General features: G+C 34.5%; 1 protein-coding gene across 1 annotated transcript in view; it reads left to right on the top strand.

The window, feature by feature from the left end:
- Nucleotides 1–19,647, top strand: part of BMT2 (base methyltransferase of 25S rRNA 2 homolog) — an 87,494-nt gene that overhangs the window by 54,998 nt on the left and 12,849 nt on the right. Inside the window, exon 4 of the mRNA XM_047850181.1 lies at nucleotides 17,207–17,321. Within this exon, the coding sequence (XP_047706137.1) occupies nucleotides 17,207–17,321 (115 nt within the window). The remainder of the gene's footprint in view (nucleotides 1–17,206; nucleotides 17,322–19,647) is intronic.

Raw genomic sequence — 19,647 nt, 5'->3', positions numbered from 1 at the left:
ACATAGGAAAACTGAGATGCAAAAATAATAACTAAAATTTCTAAGGTCATTTGTTAGTAAAACATGAGTAGAGGTGGTGTTCTGTTGGTTATCTGTTTGCAGATTCTTTTTTATTATACCAGACTTTTGATACTGTTCTTTTTTTTTTTCTTTTTTCTTTTTTTCTTTTAACTCAAGTACAGTTAACATACTGTGTTATATTAGTTTCAGATGTATAGTGTAGTTATTCAACACTGGATACATTACTCAGTGCTCATCATGATGTGTACTCTTAATTCCCTTCACCTATTTCACTCATCTTCCCACCCACCTCCCTGCTGGCAACCATCAACTTATTCTGTATAGTTAAAAGAATGTGTTGCTTTCTTTTTTCTTTGTTCATTTTGTTACTTAAAATCCACATAGAAGTGAAATCATATGGTATTTCTCTGACTTATTTTGCTGAGCACTATACTCTAGATCCGTGCATCTTGTCACTAATGGCAAGATTTCATTGTTTTTGTTTTTTGCCTGTGAAATATTGTATATATACACCACATCTTCTTTATCCATTTATCTATTATGGACACTTTGGTTGCTTTCATATGTTGGCTGTTGTAAAGCTGCAATAAAAATAGGGGTCTTTTCAAATTAGTGTTTCATATTCAGTGGAATTACTGGATCATATGGTAATTATGCTTTTTAATTTTTAAAGAACTTCCCTACTATTTTCCACAGTGGCTGTTCCGTTTGCATTCCTACCAGCAGTGTGACAAGGGTTCTTTTTTCTCCACATCCTTGTCAACATTTATGTTGACAATACATTTGTATTTTTTATTTTAGCCATTCTGACAGGTGTGAGGTAGTATCTCATTGTAGTTTTGATTTGCATTTTCCTGATGATAAGTGATGTTGAGCATCTTTGTATGTATCTGTTGGCCATCTTCTTTGTCTTCTTTGGAGAAACATCTGTTCATGTCTTCTGCCCATTTTTAAATGGGCTATTTGATTTTTGGGTGTTGGGTTGTATAAATTCTTTATATATTTTGGATACTAACCCTTTATTGGATATGTCATTTGCAAATATCTTCTCCCATTCCATAGATTGCCTTTTAGCTTTGTTGTTTGTTTCCTTTGCTCTGCAGAAGCTTTTTATTTTGATGTAGTTCTAATACTTTATTTTTGCTTTTATTTCCCTTGCTTCAGAGGACCTATCTAGAAAAAAGTTGCTATGGCTAATGTCAGAGAAATTACTGCCTGTGCTCTTTTCTAGGATTTTTATGGTTTCAGATCTAGTGTATGGTGAAACCAGAAAGTGATCTGGTTTCATTCTTTTGCATGTAGCTGTCCAGTTTTCCCAACACCATTTGCTGAAGAGACTTTTTCCCATGGGATATTCTTTCCTGCTTTGTCAAACATTAATTAACCATATAATTGTGGGTTTGTTTGTAGATTTTCTGTTCTGTTCCATTAATCTGCTTGTGCCAGTAACATACTGTTTTGGTTAGTACAACTTTGTAATGTAACGTGAAGTCTGGAATTGTGATACTTCCAGCTTTGCCCCCGTTTTTTTCAAGATTATTTTGGCTATTTGCGGTCTTTGTGGTTTCATTTAATTTTAAGGTGCTTTGTTCTAGTTCTGTGAAAAATGCTGTGGTATTTTAATAGAGATTGCATTAAATATGTAGATTGCTTTGGATAGTTGGACATCTAAACATTTGCTCTTCTAATCCATGAGCGTGGAATTCCCTTTGAGTCATCTTCAATTTTCTTTCATCCATGTTTTATAATTTTCATAGTATAGGTCTTTCCCCTCCTTGGTTAGGTTTATCTCTGTTATCTTTGGTGCAATTGTAAATGGGATTGTTTTCTTAATTTCTCTTTCTCCTACTTCTTTATTAGTGTATAGAAATGCAACAGATTTCTATACATTGACTTTATGTCCTGCAACCTTATATTTATCAGTTCTAATAGTTTTTTTTAGTGGAGTCTTTATGGTTTTTTGTATATAGTATGTCATCTGCAAATAGTGCAAGTTCTACTTCTTCCTTATCAATTTGGATGCCTTTTATTCCCTTTTCTTGTGTGATTGTTGTGGCTAGAACTTCCAGTAGTATGTTAAATAAAAGTGAACATACCATTCAGTATGGTGTTTGCTGTGGGTTTTTCATAGGTGGCCTTTATTATGTGTAGGTATGTTGCCTCCAATCCCCCTTTGTTCAGGGTTTTTATCATGAATCAGTATTATACTTTGTCAGATGTTTTTTCTGTATCTATTGAAATGATCATATGTTTTTTACCCTTTCTGTTGTTGATGTGATATATCTTATTGATTGATTTGTGAATATTGAACCACTCTTGCATCACAGGAATAAATCCCACTTGATCATAGTGAATGATTTTTAATGTTTTGTTGGATTCATTTTGTTAATATTTTGTCAAGGATTTTTGCGTCTGTGCTCATCAGAGATACTGGCCTATGGTTTTCTTTTTTTGTAATGTCTCTATCTGGTTTTGGCATCAGGGTAATGACGGCTTCATAGAATGAATTTGGAAGCTTCCTTCTCTTCAATTTTTTTTTTGCAGTAGTTTGAGAAGAATAATAGGTATTAACTCTTCTTTTATAGAATTCACCTGTGAATCCATCTGATCCTGGACTTTAGTTTGTTGGTGTTTTTTGATTTACTGATTCAATTTTATTATTGATAATCAGTTCAAATTTTCCATTTCTTTGTGATTCAGTTTTAGGAGGTGATATGTTTCTAGGAATTGATCCATTTCTTCTAGGTTGTCCAGTTTGTTGGCATATAATTTTTTATAATCTTAAAATTGTTTGTATTTCTGTGATGTCAGTAGTTGTTTCTTCTTTTTTATTTCTGATTTGAGTCTTTTTTCCTTTTTTTTTTTTTTTTTTTTTTAATGAATCTGGCCAGAGGTTTATGTTTCCAAAGAACCAGTTCCTGGTTTCATTGATCTATTCTTTTTTTGGTTCATATTTTGTTTATTTCTGCTCTAATCTTTATTATTTCCTTTCTTTCACTGGTTTTGGGTTTTGTTCTTGTCTAGCTCCTTTAGGTGTAAGGGTAGATTGTTTGATATTTTTCTTGCTTTTTGAGGTAAGCCTGTATTGCTATACATTTCCCTTTCAGGAGAGCTTTTGCTACATCCCAAAGATTTTGGAGTGTTGTGTTTTCATTTTCATTTGTACCTGTGTATTTTTTTATTTCTTCTTTGAATTTTTGGTTAATCCATTCATTGTTCAGTAGCATGGTATTTAACTTCTCTATTTGTGTTCTTTCTTGAGTTTTTTGTTGTGATATCTAGTTTCATGGCTTGTGGTCAGAAAACGTACATGGTATGACTTCAGTTCTTTTTGAATTTGTTGAGACTTGTTTTGTGGCCTAACGTGTGCTCTGTTCTGGAGAATATTCCATGTGCAGTTGAAGTGTGTATTCTGCTGTTTCAGGATGGAATGTTTTGAGTATATCTGTTAGATCCTTCTAGTCCAATGTATCATTCAAAGCCAGTGTTTCCTTGTTGATTTTCTGTTTGGATGATCTGTCCATTGATGTAAGTGGGGTGTTAAAGTACCCTACTATTATTGTATTACTTTTGATTACTTTCTTTATATTTGTTATTAGATGCTTTTATTTATTTGGGTGCTTTTATGTTGGGTGCATAAATGTATACAATTGTTATGTCTTCTTATTGGATCGTTCCCTTTGGTTATATAGTGTCTTTTCTTTCTTCTTTCTTCTTCTTTTTTTTTTTTTTTTTTTTTTTTTGGGAATCTCTTGTTACAGTCTTTGTTTTAAAGTCTATTTTGTCCAATATAGATATTGCTACCCTGGCTTTCTTTCACTTCCATTTGCATGATAAATGCTTTTCCATCCCTTTGCTTTGGTCTACATGTGTCTTAAGGTCTGAAGTGAGTCTCTTATAGGCAGTAATAGATTGGTCTTGCTTTTTTATCCATTCTGTCACCCTCTGTCTTTTGATTGGAGCATTTAGTCCATTTACATTCAGAGTAATTATTGATAGGTATGTACTTATCGCCATTTTGTTACCTATTTTATGATTGTTTTTGTAGTTCTCTGCTTCTTGCTCTTTTCTGTTTTTTTATGCTTTTTTAGTGATATACTTGTATTCCTTCCTTGTCTATTACTTGTTTTTGATTTGTGTTTACCATTACGTTAATATATAATATCTGCATACAGCAGTCTATATTAAGTTGTTGGTCACTTAAATTTGAACCTATTCCTTCCTTACCCCCTCACACATATGTTTTAAGTATATGGTGCCCTACTTTGTATCCTTTTACTTTGTGAATTCCTGGACTGATTTTTATAAATAATAATAACTTATGGAGGGGGGGGCACCTGGATGGCTTAGTCAGTTAAGAGTCTGACTCTTGATCTCTGCTCAGGTCATGATCTCATGATTCATGAGTTCGAGCCTCACATCACTGTCAGTGCAGAGCCTGCTTAGGATTCTGTCTCTCTCTCTTTCTGCCCTTCCCCACTTGCATGTGTTTGTTCCCTCACTCTCAATAAATAAACTTAAGGAAAAAACACTTGAAGGGTGCCTGTGGCTTGGTCAGTAAGCATCTGACTTTGGCTCAGGTCTTCATCTCACGGTTCACGAGTTTGACCCCTTTGTCGGGCTCTGTGCTGACAGCTTGGAGCCTGGAGCCTGCTTGGATTCTGTGTCTCCCTCTCTACCCCTCCCCTACTCATGCTGTCTCTCAAAAATAAATGAAACTATTAAAAAAGAAAAGAAAAAACACTTTAAAAATATACTTATTTGTATTGCTTTCATGCTTCCTAACTTTTCTTACTTCTACTTATAGTGTTTCCTTTCCACTCAGAAAGTCCTCTTTAACACTTGTAGGGCTGGTGTAGTGGTCATGAACTCCTTAAATATTTGTCTGTCTAGGAAACTCCATCTCTCCTTCCATTCTGAATGAAAGTCTTGCTGGATAGAGTATTAGAGTATTGTTGGCTGCAGGGTTTTTTCCTTTCAGCACTCTGAGTATATCATTGCTCCTTCGGGCCTTCAAAGTTTCTGCTGAAAAATGAGCTGACAGCCTTAGGCGGTTTCCCTTGTATGTAGCTGTTTGGGGTTTTTTTGTTTTTTTTTTTTCTCTTGCTGCTTTTAAAATTCTCTCTTTATCACTGCTTTCTCCCATTTTAATTACCATGTGTCTTGATATGGACCACCTCCCTGAGTTGATTTTATTGGGGGCTTTCTGTGCCTCCTAGACTGGATTTCTGTTTCCTTTAACCAGTTTCAGGAAGTTTTTAGTTACTAGTTTTTCAAATAAATTTTCTGCCCCCTTTTCTCTTTTTTTTCTCCTTCTGGGATCCCTGTAATGCAAATGTTATTATGTTTGATGGTGTTGCTTAGTTCCCTGAGTCTTTCTCCTTTTTTTATTATTTTTTTTCTCTGTCCTTTTCAGCTTGTTTTCCATGACTCTTTTCTCCAAGTTGCTGATTCCTTCTTGTGTTTCCTCTAGTCTACCATTTGTTCCTCTAGTGATACTGTTACCTCTTTACTCTTTGTCTTCATCTATGATGTGTAGTTAATTCATGTAATTTTTATACAACACAATATGGAATGTGCTGTTATTAGTAACTTCTCTGGGTAAACAATACAGTGATTGCTATATTAAAACATATATCAGTTTGAAAAATACTGCCATATACATATATGTGCTTATTCATGGAGGTGGTATTTAATTTTTAAGTCTTGGATAAATCTAGGAAAGAGCCATTTCAGATATTTCTTATCTTTTTCTATGAAATGTGATAAGAGGCTTATTTTTTTTGTTTGCTTATTTTTAAAAATCAAAGTGAGTTTTAAAACAGTGTTAAAAGCATAAGAAACAAAAGTTAACACTGTGGACTTAAAAAGAGAACTAAATACATTGAAATCAGAAGACATTTCTACAGGCACTTTGAATTTGAGATTCTGTGGAAAATCTGTACTTACTCAGAAACATACCAGGGGTGCCTGGGTGGCTCAGTCAAGTGTCTGCCTTTGGCTCAGGTCATGATCTCACAGTTGGTGGGTTCAAGCTCCATGTCAGACTCTGCACTGGTCGCTCAGAGTCTGGAGGCTGCTTCAGATTCTGTGTTCCCCCCTCTCTCTCTGCCCCTCCACTGCTTGTGCACGCTCTCTCTCAAAAAAAAAAAAAAAAAAAAAACAAAAACAAAAACAAAAAAACCTTTGTATTTGCCATACTTTCTGAGTAGGATGACAGTCACCCATCCTTTTACTTATTCTCTACTCTCTCCCCATTTTCTCCTGAGAAAAGTCTGTTGATCCTGCAGGTCCCAGCAGGGTTTCCCCTTCTTTTTCACCAGTGTTCTTTCACTTTTATAACATTTGTACACTCCTCTAGAATGCAGTTGTTGCATTATATTTTGCTGTATATTTGCATGTGTCTTCTTCATTGCACTGAATTCCTTGGCTCTTACTCAACTTGTTATCTCATGTTCTTAACCAGAGGCACACTGGTACAATAGGTATTTATTAAAAGTTTGTCATATTATAGATGTGTAAACATTTAAAGCTGTTTTTTAAATGAAACCAAAGGTCCTTGGCTTTTTGTGTGTGTGTGAACATTTTGCAATCTCTTAAGTAATTTTAAATTTTTAAATTAATATTAAATGGTCTTCACAATGTATTTATGATTACGGCTGTTTGATATAAACTTTTTTAAATTGCATTCCAAAATTTATTCTGTCTGATTTTAAAACTTGAGGTTTTAGGTTGACAGTCCCCATATTTTCACATCAAAAATTAGAACATAATCATCTGGCAAAATTGTTTGTTTTATTTTTTATATTCTGTGAGTAAAAGGTACCCTGAAGTATAGTTTGGATGCCAAGATACTGGAATTTCCAGATCCTTCAGCTTCAGTGAGGGAGAGTAATTCCATTGGTAAATACAGAAAAAAATAAAATAAAATCTTGTTATCTTGTTATACTGTTTAAGTATTTCTTTTGTTAAGTGACTTATTCTTTCTTTGGTTAGGTCAATTTTTCAAATTCTAGATATTTAACCACCACATTGACCACCACTTAACTTGGAAATAAAAGGGGCTTTCCTCCAAATAAATTTAAACTATGAAAATTTGCCAACCTAGTAATAATGCTTGTTGTTGAATTTGGAAGTATTGGTGCTTCAAATATAGTGGTATCAGAAATAGGGATATCAGTATTTAGTCTTTATCAATAAAAATTACCTGATGTAAAAGTAGTGCTTAAAAGATTGATTTATTTTGGACCATGTGATTAGTGATCCCATAAGAATTTATTAAGGGTAATTCTTAGAACAGGGGTAGCTATACATACTATTAACATGGAAGAATTGTCTGTTTCTCTTGTGGTAAAATTTTAATTAGTGATTTAAGAGAAAACTGCAAATCTGTCATTTATCTGTTTTTGGTGTTTTAACTATTGTGTTTGCAGAACATTTCTAGAATGCCCATAATCCAAAAAGGATAGTGCCTTACAAAAATGTACAACAGATATTTTTTAAAATATGAAAGAATGATTGAGGTAAATCAAATGAATAAGGAATAATGTGGAAGTGTAAGCGAGGTTAACCTACTGAGAATTCCTGTATACTTGTTAGATGGGAGTTACAAATTTAGCTCATAATCACTATGCATTTTCTAGAAAGGAAGTACTCCACTCCTTCAAAATAATTTTCTTTCAGTGTGTCATCTGATAAATGAAATGAACCTTTCCAGGCTTAATTTATTTCACACTTAACCCTTAGGTGGGTTTATTTAGTCCCTAAGTAGAATTCAGAAGGATAATTGGACTTGAATGAGAAAAAAATTCGTCTTTATTTTCAGTCACTTATAATTAAAATTTAGTAGTTTTCTTCTATTAATATGGGCAGCTAAATCCATATGACATTTTCACTCATAAAAATTAAAGATTTGGGTGTTACAGTTACCATATATACCTCAGAATATTGATTCTCATTACTTTAAAGTTACCATAGTTATTAGATTCACTGCTACATCCTCATTATTTAATTTTACTTAAGAAACATGTTACTATATCAGTCTTTTAAGTATTTTGATAAACATGTTTCAGTGTGTAATTTTATTGTATTCCTTTGTATTTCAGTTTATTTTATTTATTTAAAGCATTATTTTGAAAAGGTATCCATATACTTCACCAGATTGCTAAAGGGATTTATGATCCAGAAAGTATTTTAGAATCTCTGACTTAGAGAAAGAAACTACACAGGGTTGTGTGAGGTTAGATTCTTCCTTTCAAAACTCATATTCATTCAATAATTGGATTATTTGAATAGTCACTGAAATTCAACATAAATAATGTTAAATTCATAAATATTTTTTTGTAGAGAAGTTAATATTTATTTGAAAACATTATTTAGTAACAATAAGCATGCATTTCCAGGGAGTTCTTAGAACTTGTGTTATTACAGCTAGCACAATAGTGTAGTTTTTTTATTTAATATATCTTAATTATTTAAGGAACAATTGATTCTGAAGTTCCCATATTATATGTATTGTACATACTAACATATAAGTAAGTAAAGTCTGTCAGTTAAGATCACTTAAGGTTGGCTGTCTAGCCTTTTTTGGTGAAGAAACTTCAGTCATTTAATAGATTATTCAGAGCCTACCTTTGCCCTTAGCACACCTGATGGTTTCACATATTATAGTACTGTCATATCCATTAATAATAATGAAATACTACTTGTGTTCATTGAAATATCTTTTATAACTGTTGGCTCTCACAAGCTGATTTTATGCCAACCACTTATACTAATTTTATCTGTTCGTATATTCTACTTTAAAAGTTATAGAGTATGGCTACCTGGATATTGTAGTTAATCTCTCAACCTTGGAAACACTTTTTTTTTACATGTTGGGTAAATCTTAAAAATGTCAAAGAACTGATAAAGCCAAAATGCTAATTCTGACAGGAACCCAGAAGTTATCAGAGCTCAACGTTGCCTTTGTCCTGAGAGTGTTTGTCCAAACTGGCAAACTTAAACTTTGGTTTTCATGCTCCAGTTATACAGTTGAAGCTCCAAATAGCTGCTTTCTCAGTTTAAGGGTGATCCAGAGTAAATCTACTCCATTCGCCCAGAGTGTGACAGGCCCCAGCAAGTTGAAACTACAGGACATCCCTCCAAAGCATACTCATAGTCCAAATTTGCATCCCTAGGGTAATCCAAAAATCTTCAGACCCTAAATTTATTTAATTGAAAGTGGCCCTACACTGGTGGTACACCTGGTTGCTGGACAGAAGCAAAAATAAATACCTTTGCTCAAAAATCTTCATATGTAATATAAGAAAAATAAACAGTTCAAAGTAAAAACTAAGTAGGGGAGCCTGAGTGGCTCAGCCCATGATCTCGCAGTTTATGGGATTGAGCCGAGTGTCAGTTCCAAGCCTGCTTGGGATTCTCTCTCTCCCTCTCTCTCTCTGTCCCTCCCCTGCTCGTGCATACCTGCACACTCTCAAAATAAACTTTAAAAACAAATGTTGAGGGGTACCTGGGTGGCTCAGTGGGTTGAGTGTCTGACTCGATTTCTGCTTGGATCATGATCCCAGGGTCATGGGATTGAGCCCTGCCTCAGACTCTGCACTGAGTGTGGAGCCTGCTTTAAGATATTCTCCCTTTCTCTCCCTCTCTCTCCCTCTGTCTCTCTCCCTCTGTCTCTCTGGAGGCAATAAGAGACTGTTAAATACAAAGAATAAACTGAGGGTTGATGGGAATGGGGGGGTGGGGAAAATGGGTGATAAGCATTAAGGAGGACACTTTTTGGGATGAGTCCTGGGTGTTACATGTAGGTGATGAATCACTGGATTCTACTCCTGAAGCCAAGACTACACTGTATGTTAACTAACTTGAGAATAAACTTAAAAAAAAAAAAAAAAAGATTCTCTCTCTCCCTCTCTCTGTCTCTCTCTCTATCTCTCTCTGTCTCTCTGTCTCTCTCCCTCTCCCCTCTGCCCCCTCCCCCACTCTCGGGCTCTCTCTCTGTGTGAAATAAAAAAAATAAAATAAATTTTTTAAAATGTTGAAAATTTTAGAGTATATTCATTTTTTTTTTAAATATACCTGACACACAGTGTTACTTTAGTTTCAGGTGTATAGCATAGTGATCTGACAACTTTATACCTTATGCTATGATCACAAATATGCCTACCATTTGTCACCATGCAATGCTATCACAATACCATTGACTGTATTCCCCATGCTATAGCTTCTTATCCCTGTGACTTATTCATTCCATAACTGGAAGCCTCTGTATCCCCACTGCCATTTCACTCATTTTACCCATTCCCCCTGCCTTCTCTGGCAATCATCAGTTTGCTCTCTGTATTTATGGGTCCATTTCTGTTTTTGTTTATTCATTTGCTTTTTAGATTCCATATATAAGTGAAATCATGTGGAATTCATCCTTCTCTGTCTGGCTTACTTCACTTAGCTTAATACCCTCTGGGTCCTTCCATAGTGTCACAAATGGCAAGGTTTCAATCTTTTTTATGGCTGAGTAATATTCCTGTGTGTGTGTGTGTGTGTGTGTGTGTGTGTATGTGTGTGTGTGTGTGTGTGTGTGTATACACGCCACATCTTTATCCATTTATCTACCAATGGAAACGGGAAACGGGTTGCTTCCATATTTTGGCTACTGTACATAATGCTGCAATAAACATAGGGGTGCATTTTTCTTTTCAAAAAATTATTTTCATATTTGGGTAAATACTCAGCAGTGGAACTACTGGATCATATGGTAGCTCTATTTTTAATTTTTTGAGCAATTTCCTTACTGTTTTCCACAAGGCTACACCAGTCTGCATTCCCACCAGCAGTGCACAAGGGTTCCTTTTTTCTCCACATCCTTGCCAACACTTGTTATTTCGATTCTAGCCATTTTGACAGGTGTTAATAATAGCTCACTGTGGTTTGATTTGCATTTCTCTAATTAGTGATGTTGAGCATCTTCCAGATGTCTTTTGGTCATCTGTATGTCTTCTTTGGAAAAATGTCTCTTCAGATCCTCTGCCCGTTTTTTAATTGGATTATTTGTTTTTTGGTGTTGAGTTGTATGCTTGAGGAGATGTATCTACAAAAATATTGGCTTGGACCAATGTTAAAGAGTTTACTGGCCAGGTTTCCTTTGGAGAGTTTTATGGTTTCGTGTCTCACATTTTAGTCTTTAATTAATTTTGAGTTTATTTTTGTGTATGGTGTAAGAAAGTTGTCCAGTTCTATTCTTTTGCATGTAGCTGTCTAGTTTTCCAAACATTTCTTAATGAGATGGTCTTTTTCCATTGTATATTTTTTGCTTTGTTGTAGATTGACCATTTAAGCTCGGGTTGAGTTGATTTCTGAACTCTTTTTTCTTACATTGATCTATTGTCTGATTTTGTGCCAGTAGCATACTGTTTGATTACTACAGCTTTGTAGTATATCTTCAAATCTGGGATTATGATACCTTCAGCTTTTTCTTCCTTCTCAAGATTGTTTTGGTGATTCAGGGTCTTTTGTGGTTCCATACAAATTTAGTATTTTTTGTTCTAGTTTGAAAAATGCTTTTAGTATTTTGATAGGGGTTGCACTGAATATGGGATTGCTTTGGGTAGTATGGATGTTTTAGCAGTATTCTTCCATGGTTATGGAGTATCTTCCCATTGATCTGTTTTATCTTCAGTTTCTTTCATCATTGTTTTATAGTTTTCAGAGGACAGGTCTTTCCCCTACTTGGTTAAGTTTATTTCTAGGTAGTTTATAGTTTTTGTTGTGATGGTAAATGGGATAGTTTTTCTGCTATTTTATTAATAGTGTAAGAAACATAACCAATTTCTGTGTATTAATTTTGTATCCTGAAACTTTACTGAATTCATTTATTCTGGTAGTTCTTTGGTATAGTATTCAGGGTTTTTTATTTATACTGTCATGTCATCTGCAAATAATGAGAGTTTTGCTTCTTCCTTACCAATTTGGATGCTTTTTATTTCTTTTCCCTGTGTGATTGCCATGGCTGGGACTTCCAGTACTATGTTGAATAAAAGTGGTGAGAGTGGACATCCTTGTCTCCTTCTTGATCTTAGAGGAAAGGCTTTCATTTTTTCTACCATTGAATATGATGTTAGCTCTGGGTTTTTCATATGTGACCTTTATTATGTTGAGGTTTTTCCCTCTAAACTGACTTTTTTGAGAGTTTTTATCACTAACAGATGTTGAATTTTGTCAGATGCTTTTTCTGCATCTATTGAGATAAGATTTTTATCCTTTTTGTTGATGCTCTGTATCATGTTGATTTGCTGACATTGGAGCATCCTTGCATCCCTGGAGTACTTCCCACTTGATCATGGTGAATGATCCTTTTAATGGATTGTTGAATGCAAAGATTTGCTAATATTCTGTTAAGGATATTTGCAGCTGTTTATCAAGAATGTTGGCCTATAGTTTTCTGTTTTTGTAGTGTCTTTGGTAATTCTGGCCTTGTAGAATTAATTTGGGAATCTTTCTTCCTCATCAGGTTTTTGGACCACTTGAAGAGGAATAGATATTAATTTTTCTTCAAATAATGGTAGACTTACTTCACTTGTGAATCCACATAGTCTTTGACTTTTGTTTATTGGGAGGGGTTTTTTTATTGCTGACTGAATTTTGTTACTAGCAATCAATGTATTCAGATTTTCTATGTCTTGCTGATTCAATTTTGGAAGATTGTGTATTTGTAGGAATTTATCCATTTTTTTTTGTAAGTTGTCCAGTTTTTGACATATAATTTTCCTAATGTCTTTTGTTTCTCTTTCATTTCTGATTTATTTGAATCCTCTTTTTCCTGGTAAGTCTGTCTGAAGGTTTATCAACTTCATTTATCTTTTCAAAGAATCACCTCTTGGTTTTATTGACATTTTCTTTTGTTGGGTCTCTTTAATTTATTTCTGCTCCAATCTTTATTATTTCCTTCCTTTTACTAACCTTGGCCTTTGTTCTTTTTCTAGTTTCTTTAGGTAAAAGGTTAGATTGTTTCTTGTGGTATACCTGTGTCACTCTAAATGTCCTTTTAGAACTGCTTTCCCTGTATCCAGATTATGAACCATTGTATTCTTGTTTTCATTTTGCTCCATATACCTTTGATTTCTTTATCAACTCATTGGCTGTTTAGTAGCATGTTGTTTAATCTCCACTTGGGTTTTTTTTTTCCCAGTTTTTTTCTTGTGATTGATTTCTAGTTTCATACCTTTGTGGTCACAAAAGATGCATGATATGATTTCAATGTTAAATTTATTGAGACTTGCATTATGGCCCAACACATGATCTGTCCTGGAGAATGTTTCCTGTATACTTGAAAAGAATGATTATTCTGTTGTTTTTAGATGAAGTGGTCTGTGTTTATCTGTTAAGTTCATTTGGTCTCATGTGTTACTCAAAGAGTTTTTTGTTGTTGATTTTCTGCCTGTTTGATGTATCCATTGGTGTAGGTAGGGTGTTAAAGTCCTATTGTTACTATATTATTCTCAGTTTTTCCATTTATATCTTCATATTTGCTTTATGTCTTTAGGTCCTCCAATGTTGAGAGCATAGGTAATTACAATTGCTACATCCAGTTGTTGGATTGACCCCTTTATCATTAGATAGTACCTTTGTGTTTTGTTAGTCTCTGTTTTAAGGTCTACTTTGTCTAATACAAGTATTGGTACCATGACCTTCCCCCCCCCCCCCCACCTTGCTTCCATTTGCATGGAATTTTTCTTCTCATCCTTTCACTTTCAGTCTGTGTGTAAATCTAAAGTGAGTCTCCTGAGGGCAGCGTATAGATACATGTTGTTTTTTCTCCATTCCACCATCCTTTATCTTTCAGTTGATGCATTTAGACCATTTACATTTAAAGTAATTATTATTGATAAGTGTCTCCTTATTGTCATTTAGTTAATTTTTTCCTGGTATTTCTAGTTCTCTCTGTTCCCTTCTTCTTCTCTTGGTCTATTTGTGACTGAAGACTTTCTGTAGTATTCTTGATTTTTTTCCCTTTATTTTTTGTGTAACTATCCTAGATTTTGGGTTTGTGGTTACCGTAAGGTTCATATAAAGCATCCTAAGTGTTTAACAGTCTTAAGTTAATGGTCACTTAAGTTAGAACACATTTTAAAAGAACTTTTTACTACCCCCCACCACATTTTATATATATGTTGCCATATTTTACATATTTTTATTGATAATTTTCTTCTTATGGCCTCTTCTTTTCCATTTAAAGTATTCCCTTTAACATTTCTTATAAGGCTAGTTTAGTGGTGATAAACTCCTTTAACTTTTGTTTGGGAGACTTTCTTTCTCCTTCAATTTTGAATGATAATCATGCTGGAAAGAGTATTCTTCATTGCAGGTTTTTTCCTTTCAGTTCTTTGAATATAAGGATTGCCTTATGGGGTTTCCATTATATATAACTTTTTGTTTCTCTCTTGCTTCTTTTCTCAGTCTTTAACCTCTAGCATTTTAATTACCACATGTCACAGTATGGACCTCCTTTATGTAACCGGCAATGAAGCATGAAACTTTTAAAAACATTTATGCAAGAAAGAAGAATGTCACATAAGCAAATGTGTAGTACAAAACTATATTAGTTAGGCATGTGGCCATAGGTTAAGACTGTAAAAGAAAATAAAGAGTATGATTACCATGAAAATCAACATAGTGGCTACCATTACATGAAGGGCTGAGGGATGTCATCAGGGAGTGTCATGCTTCCAGGGTGTAGGCAATGTTTTATTTCTTGACCTGGATGGTAATTACTTGGATGTTGACTTTGTGATTATTTAAACTGTAAATATGCTTGATGCAAATAAAAAATTAAGGAGCTAAACCAAAGAATTTGAAATGAACTTAGAGCGTACTGATAATTAATAAGACCATGGTACTGCTATTGGTGGTTGTTATCATAATGTTGAATTAACTTGAATGATTTAGAATACTCCATCCAGATAGAAAATTTAATTTACAAGAAGCACTTTTTAAGAGACTATCAGAAATGTTTTGCTATCCAGTTTACCAGAACCAACTATTATATAATTTAATATGAGGAAAATTCTACTTTTACTATGTTCAGGAAGATCATTAGTGGATGAGCCACAAAAAATTCCATCTGTGGCATTAACAGCTAACAATATTTACCACTTTTTGAGCACTTGCCATGTGGCAAATATTGGTCAAGTATTACAAATGTGTGATCTCATTTAATCTTGGAAATAACTCATTAGTGTGGGTACCCCATTAGTGTGTCCCCATATTACACATGTCAAGGGCAGAATCTGGTTTTGATCTTAATCTGATTCCAGAACTCTTGTTCTTAGTCCCTATAATCTTGAGGCTAGGGTTATCTAATACTGTATATATAATGTTACTATTGTTCTAGATTTTCATTTATTCTAACTTGTTATGATTTGGGTATTCAAGTTTTTATCAATTTAGCAACAAACGTCAGCTAAATACCAGGTATTTCTGTGGCCACTATCTACTGGATCTTTTGCTCTGTTTAGCAGCTTGGAACCTGTGCCACAGGAGTTTACTGGCCTTACTTCCTTAAACCTAATGTATTGTACTATTTCAAGTATTACCAAACTGAATTCTCAACTTTACACATTTTTTGTGTTCTATGCATCACCCAAACCACATACTAATTTGTTTCCTGAGTGGCTGTAGTACATGAAATTACCTCTTGAGCCCTATGAGCAGTTCTTTTAACTGGTGGAGTTGCTAGCTTTTCCTTTCAAGAACTAACATTCATCTGGAGGTCATTGTCAGAAGTATTGAGTTTTTCTACAGATACAGAAAATGAAGGGCCTCTTCAGTTAACTTCCCATTATAACCTTAGACCCTTATAGCTCTTCTTCACATGAGTTTTTAAAATTTATTGACAAAAATATTTTAATTAGTTCATATTGTTTTTATGTTGCTATACACTGCCATGTACTCTGTGAAATGGTGAGTATGGTCATTTCTATAAAATGTTAGGACATGAAGCTCTTGGTAAAAAAATGTAATCCCTAGTTCTTGCATTCCTTTTCTGGAAAAAAAAAAGTCGACCCTGTTACTTTGACTTCTAGTACGTTTTTCAGCTTAACCTTCTGTCAGTAGTTTAATGTCTCCCAGTGGACCCAAAGGAAAATGGTAGCCAAATGTCAGGAAGAGAACCTGTACAGGTTTTCTCTACCCTTACATTTCAAACCAAGATTCTATTTTTACCCAATTATTCTCCTATATTTTATTTTTCCAGTATGTTCTCATAAATCTTGTAAAGGAAATTGTATTATCACTGGAAATGGCATATTGTCTCCCGCTTAATTTTATTATTGCTTTACTGTCTGAACACTGGGAGTGTGGGCTTGGGTCCAATAAAAAATCCACTGTTTTCTTTATTCTTAATTGCTGCTACATAGATTGTTATAAAGTTGGTTGCCTGCAATGAGTATCATAGTTGTTTCTGATTTCGTTTACCTTCTTTTTCTACCATTTTTTGGGCATGAGCACACAATTAAAATTTTTCCTTCAAAAAATATGATTTGTGATTTCCTCTTTGATCTCTTGTAATTTACAGAGACAAACCAAAGTCCAAGGATATTATTATTGACTAATGAGATTTGATTTGTGAAGGCATTCTTTATCTGTAAGGACAATTTTCAAAGAGTGGTCTCGGGATTTTAGACACTTGAGGATTTCTGTGGGTGAAAAATTATTTTTACAATAATACTAACTTTATTCTTTCTCTCATAAAGTAGGGTTTTCCAAACTATAGGGTGTGTGATGTTACAACAGCCTGAACACAAAAGCCCATATGAGAATTCATCTGTCTTCTATTATGCCAGGCATTAAAGAGACTTGAAAAAATGTGAAACATCTCTTCATTTTTTATTATCTTTCTAATCTAGATTTTTCATTTAAGGAGTATAATATACATTTTCAAAATCCTATTGCTTATGTTAAATAAATGAACTGTTTTTTCACTATTCAGTTTTCATATGGTATTATTGGTACCTACATCCCACATGTACGAAAGGTCTGTAGGTCCTCAGGTATGTTTAAAGGTGTAAAAGGATCTTGAGACCAAAAACTTAGTCAATGATTTACCTTATCTTTTTCTCAAATGTTTGAAATTTTTTCTTATATTTGGTTTTATCCTATAAAAGGCAAACTGAAAATAATCTATTTTTAGGTTGCTACAGACCTCAGGAAAGATCAGATTACTTGATGTTGGCAGCTGCTTTAACCCATTTCTGAAGTTTGAAGAATTTCTAACTGTTGGCATAGATATTGTACCTGCTGTAGAGGTATGCATAGTTCTCTTTTGTTTTGAGACTTGAAGATCTTATGCATATACTTACCAAGAAAAAAGCAATGTCTTTAGTGAAATAGCAAGTATGTTTCCTATGCACAAGTTGATAAATTTTTAGTCAAAAGCAAATTCGTATTCCATGAAAATTTTTGAGCATTGAGTTGACAAATATGGTACTGGTTAAAATAATACTGGCTTTTATTTTGTTTCCTGGTTGTCTATTTTTGTAATCAAGAGACTAATAAATTGCAAAGATTTCCAGGTAGCTATAAGGTTTGGGCTTTTTGTATTTATCCTTTTTTGAAGTGTACTGTGATATGGAGCCCTTATGGAATAATGTCCAGAGCAAGGACTTTGGAGACCATCAAAACTTTATTAAATCGCAGCTATTTGTACATAGATGAAACTAGTTAAATTGTTTTCTCTACTTTTAAAATAGATTTTTTTTTCTTCATGACATAAGTTGTTTGCCATTTTACTTTTGATAAAGCATTACACACCAAAAATTGACAAATTGAATTAAAAAAAAAAGTCTTAGTGTTTATTTTTGACAGAGCTAGGGAGGGGCAGAGAGAGACACAGAATCTGAAATAGGCTCCAAGCTCTGAGCTGTCAACACAGCACCTGACCTGGGGCTCAAACTCACAGACCATAAGATCATGCCCTGAACCAAACTCGGAAGCTTAACCAACTGAGCCACCCACGTGCCCCACATATTGCATTTTTAATGTTTTAAAGAGAGTATGTGTTACAGTGTAAACTGGGTTAGGGATTGGTTTTCAGTCTGCTATATGCCTAGCACCTAGGAATGCCTAGTACATGAAGTACTCATTAAATACTTCTTGAACAAAATAATGGAATCTTATGTTCAACCTGGGGTTCCATCTCTGAGCCTGTTTCCTCATCTGTATGGTGGAGTTAGTGATGGAGCACATTTCATAGCACCATATGTACTTGAGAAGAAGTATTCATAGTACCATATGTACTTGAGAAGAAGTATTTAAAACACCTAGCACAGTGCCTGTTACCTAAGTGAGTGCAAGATGGTTGCCATTATTATTGAAAAGTTCCTGCATGGAGATTCAACTTTGATTTTTTTCTTGAATTTTTAATGAAGCAATGCTAATAAAACTTACCATTATCTCTACTTCTGAAAGGTGGACAAATGTTTGCTTTATGGTAAAACAGCTGTTCTTAGCTTATCACTGCAGAGAATTCCTGTGCTTTCAGGAGCTATACTGTTAAAATATATTGGGCTTTGTACATGGATTTTCTTCTTTCCTCAAGACACACATTAGAGATGTCCTTTAGGGACCCATTTGCTCTAAACCTTGGGCTTAAATACTAAATTTGTTTATAGATAGGGCTATAAACTTTCAACTGTAAAGTCACTGGGGTAGGCAAAAGAACTAACTATACAGAAGTTCAGTAGTAGCATCAGGCTTCCACAGGTCCAGAATGCTATAACTAATTTTAAGATGAAGGGCCTTTTACTTCCAGTCAAGATGGAGTAACCTACCTCAAACAACACAAAGTGGACAAAATACACACAATAATTTACAAGTCATTTGATATCAGGTAATAAAGGACAATGATCAGTGAGAGACAAAAATAAATGATTTGAGCCCTACTATTGTACCATCATTTGGCCTTTAGAGTTTCTAGGACATGACGCAGAGAAGGAATCCCAAGCAGGGCCCAAATGTTTCCCTGAGTTGTGGAGACAGAGCTGAGAGTCCTGGGGAGAATAAGGCAGCTAGGGTTCATAGGAAAGAGTACCAATTATATGAGAGCTGCAAAGAGGGAAAACTCCAGAGACCTGGAGGGCCAAGAGTCCTCCTTGAGTTCTCAGCTGAGTACTGATCAGTATATGACATGAATGAGAAAACTACAAGAGACATTAAGTACCACTCGAAAAGGGTAGAGGTTTTAGTGCCTGGCACTCATAGGGTGGAAATAGTACCTGTTTCCATCAGCCACACTGGAAACCTAAAAAATCACAGTGCATTGGGTAGAGTACAAAGAAGAGTCTTGCCTGAGTACCGGGAAATAATTAGCTTTAGGCTGAATAATGGTCTAGTCCCACCTAACAAATCATAGGAGACCCCAAAGGATCAAAGTGTTTCCAGGTAATTTAACTGCATCCCAGAACAAAGCTCAAGAATATTTATAGCAGTACAATGCCATCCAGCACCTAGAAAGGTAAAAATCCACCATGTTGGACATCCAGTAAAGAAATCGGCAGCCATAGGACCCATGGTGAGGAGATAAATCAACAGATACCAACCCTGAACTGACAGAGGTGTTAAAATTAGGAAACA

The sequence above is a fragment of the Prionailurus viverrinus genome, chromosome A2 (genome assembly GCF_022837055.1).
Source record: "Prionailurus viverrinus isolate Anna chromosome A2, UM_Priviv_1.0, whole genome shotgun sequence".
In the NCBI taxonomy this organism is placed as follows: domain Eukaryota; kingdom Metazoa; phylum Chordata; class Mammalia; order Carnivora; family Felidae; genus Prionailurus; species Prionailurus viverrinus.
This window is presented reverse-complemented; position numbering and strand designations above follow the sequence as displayed.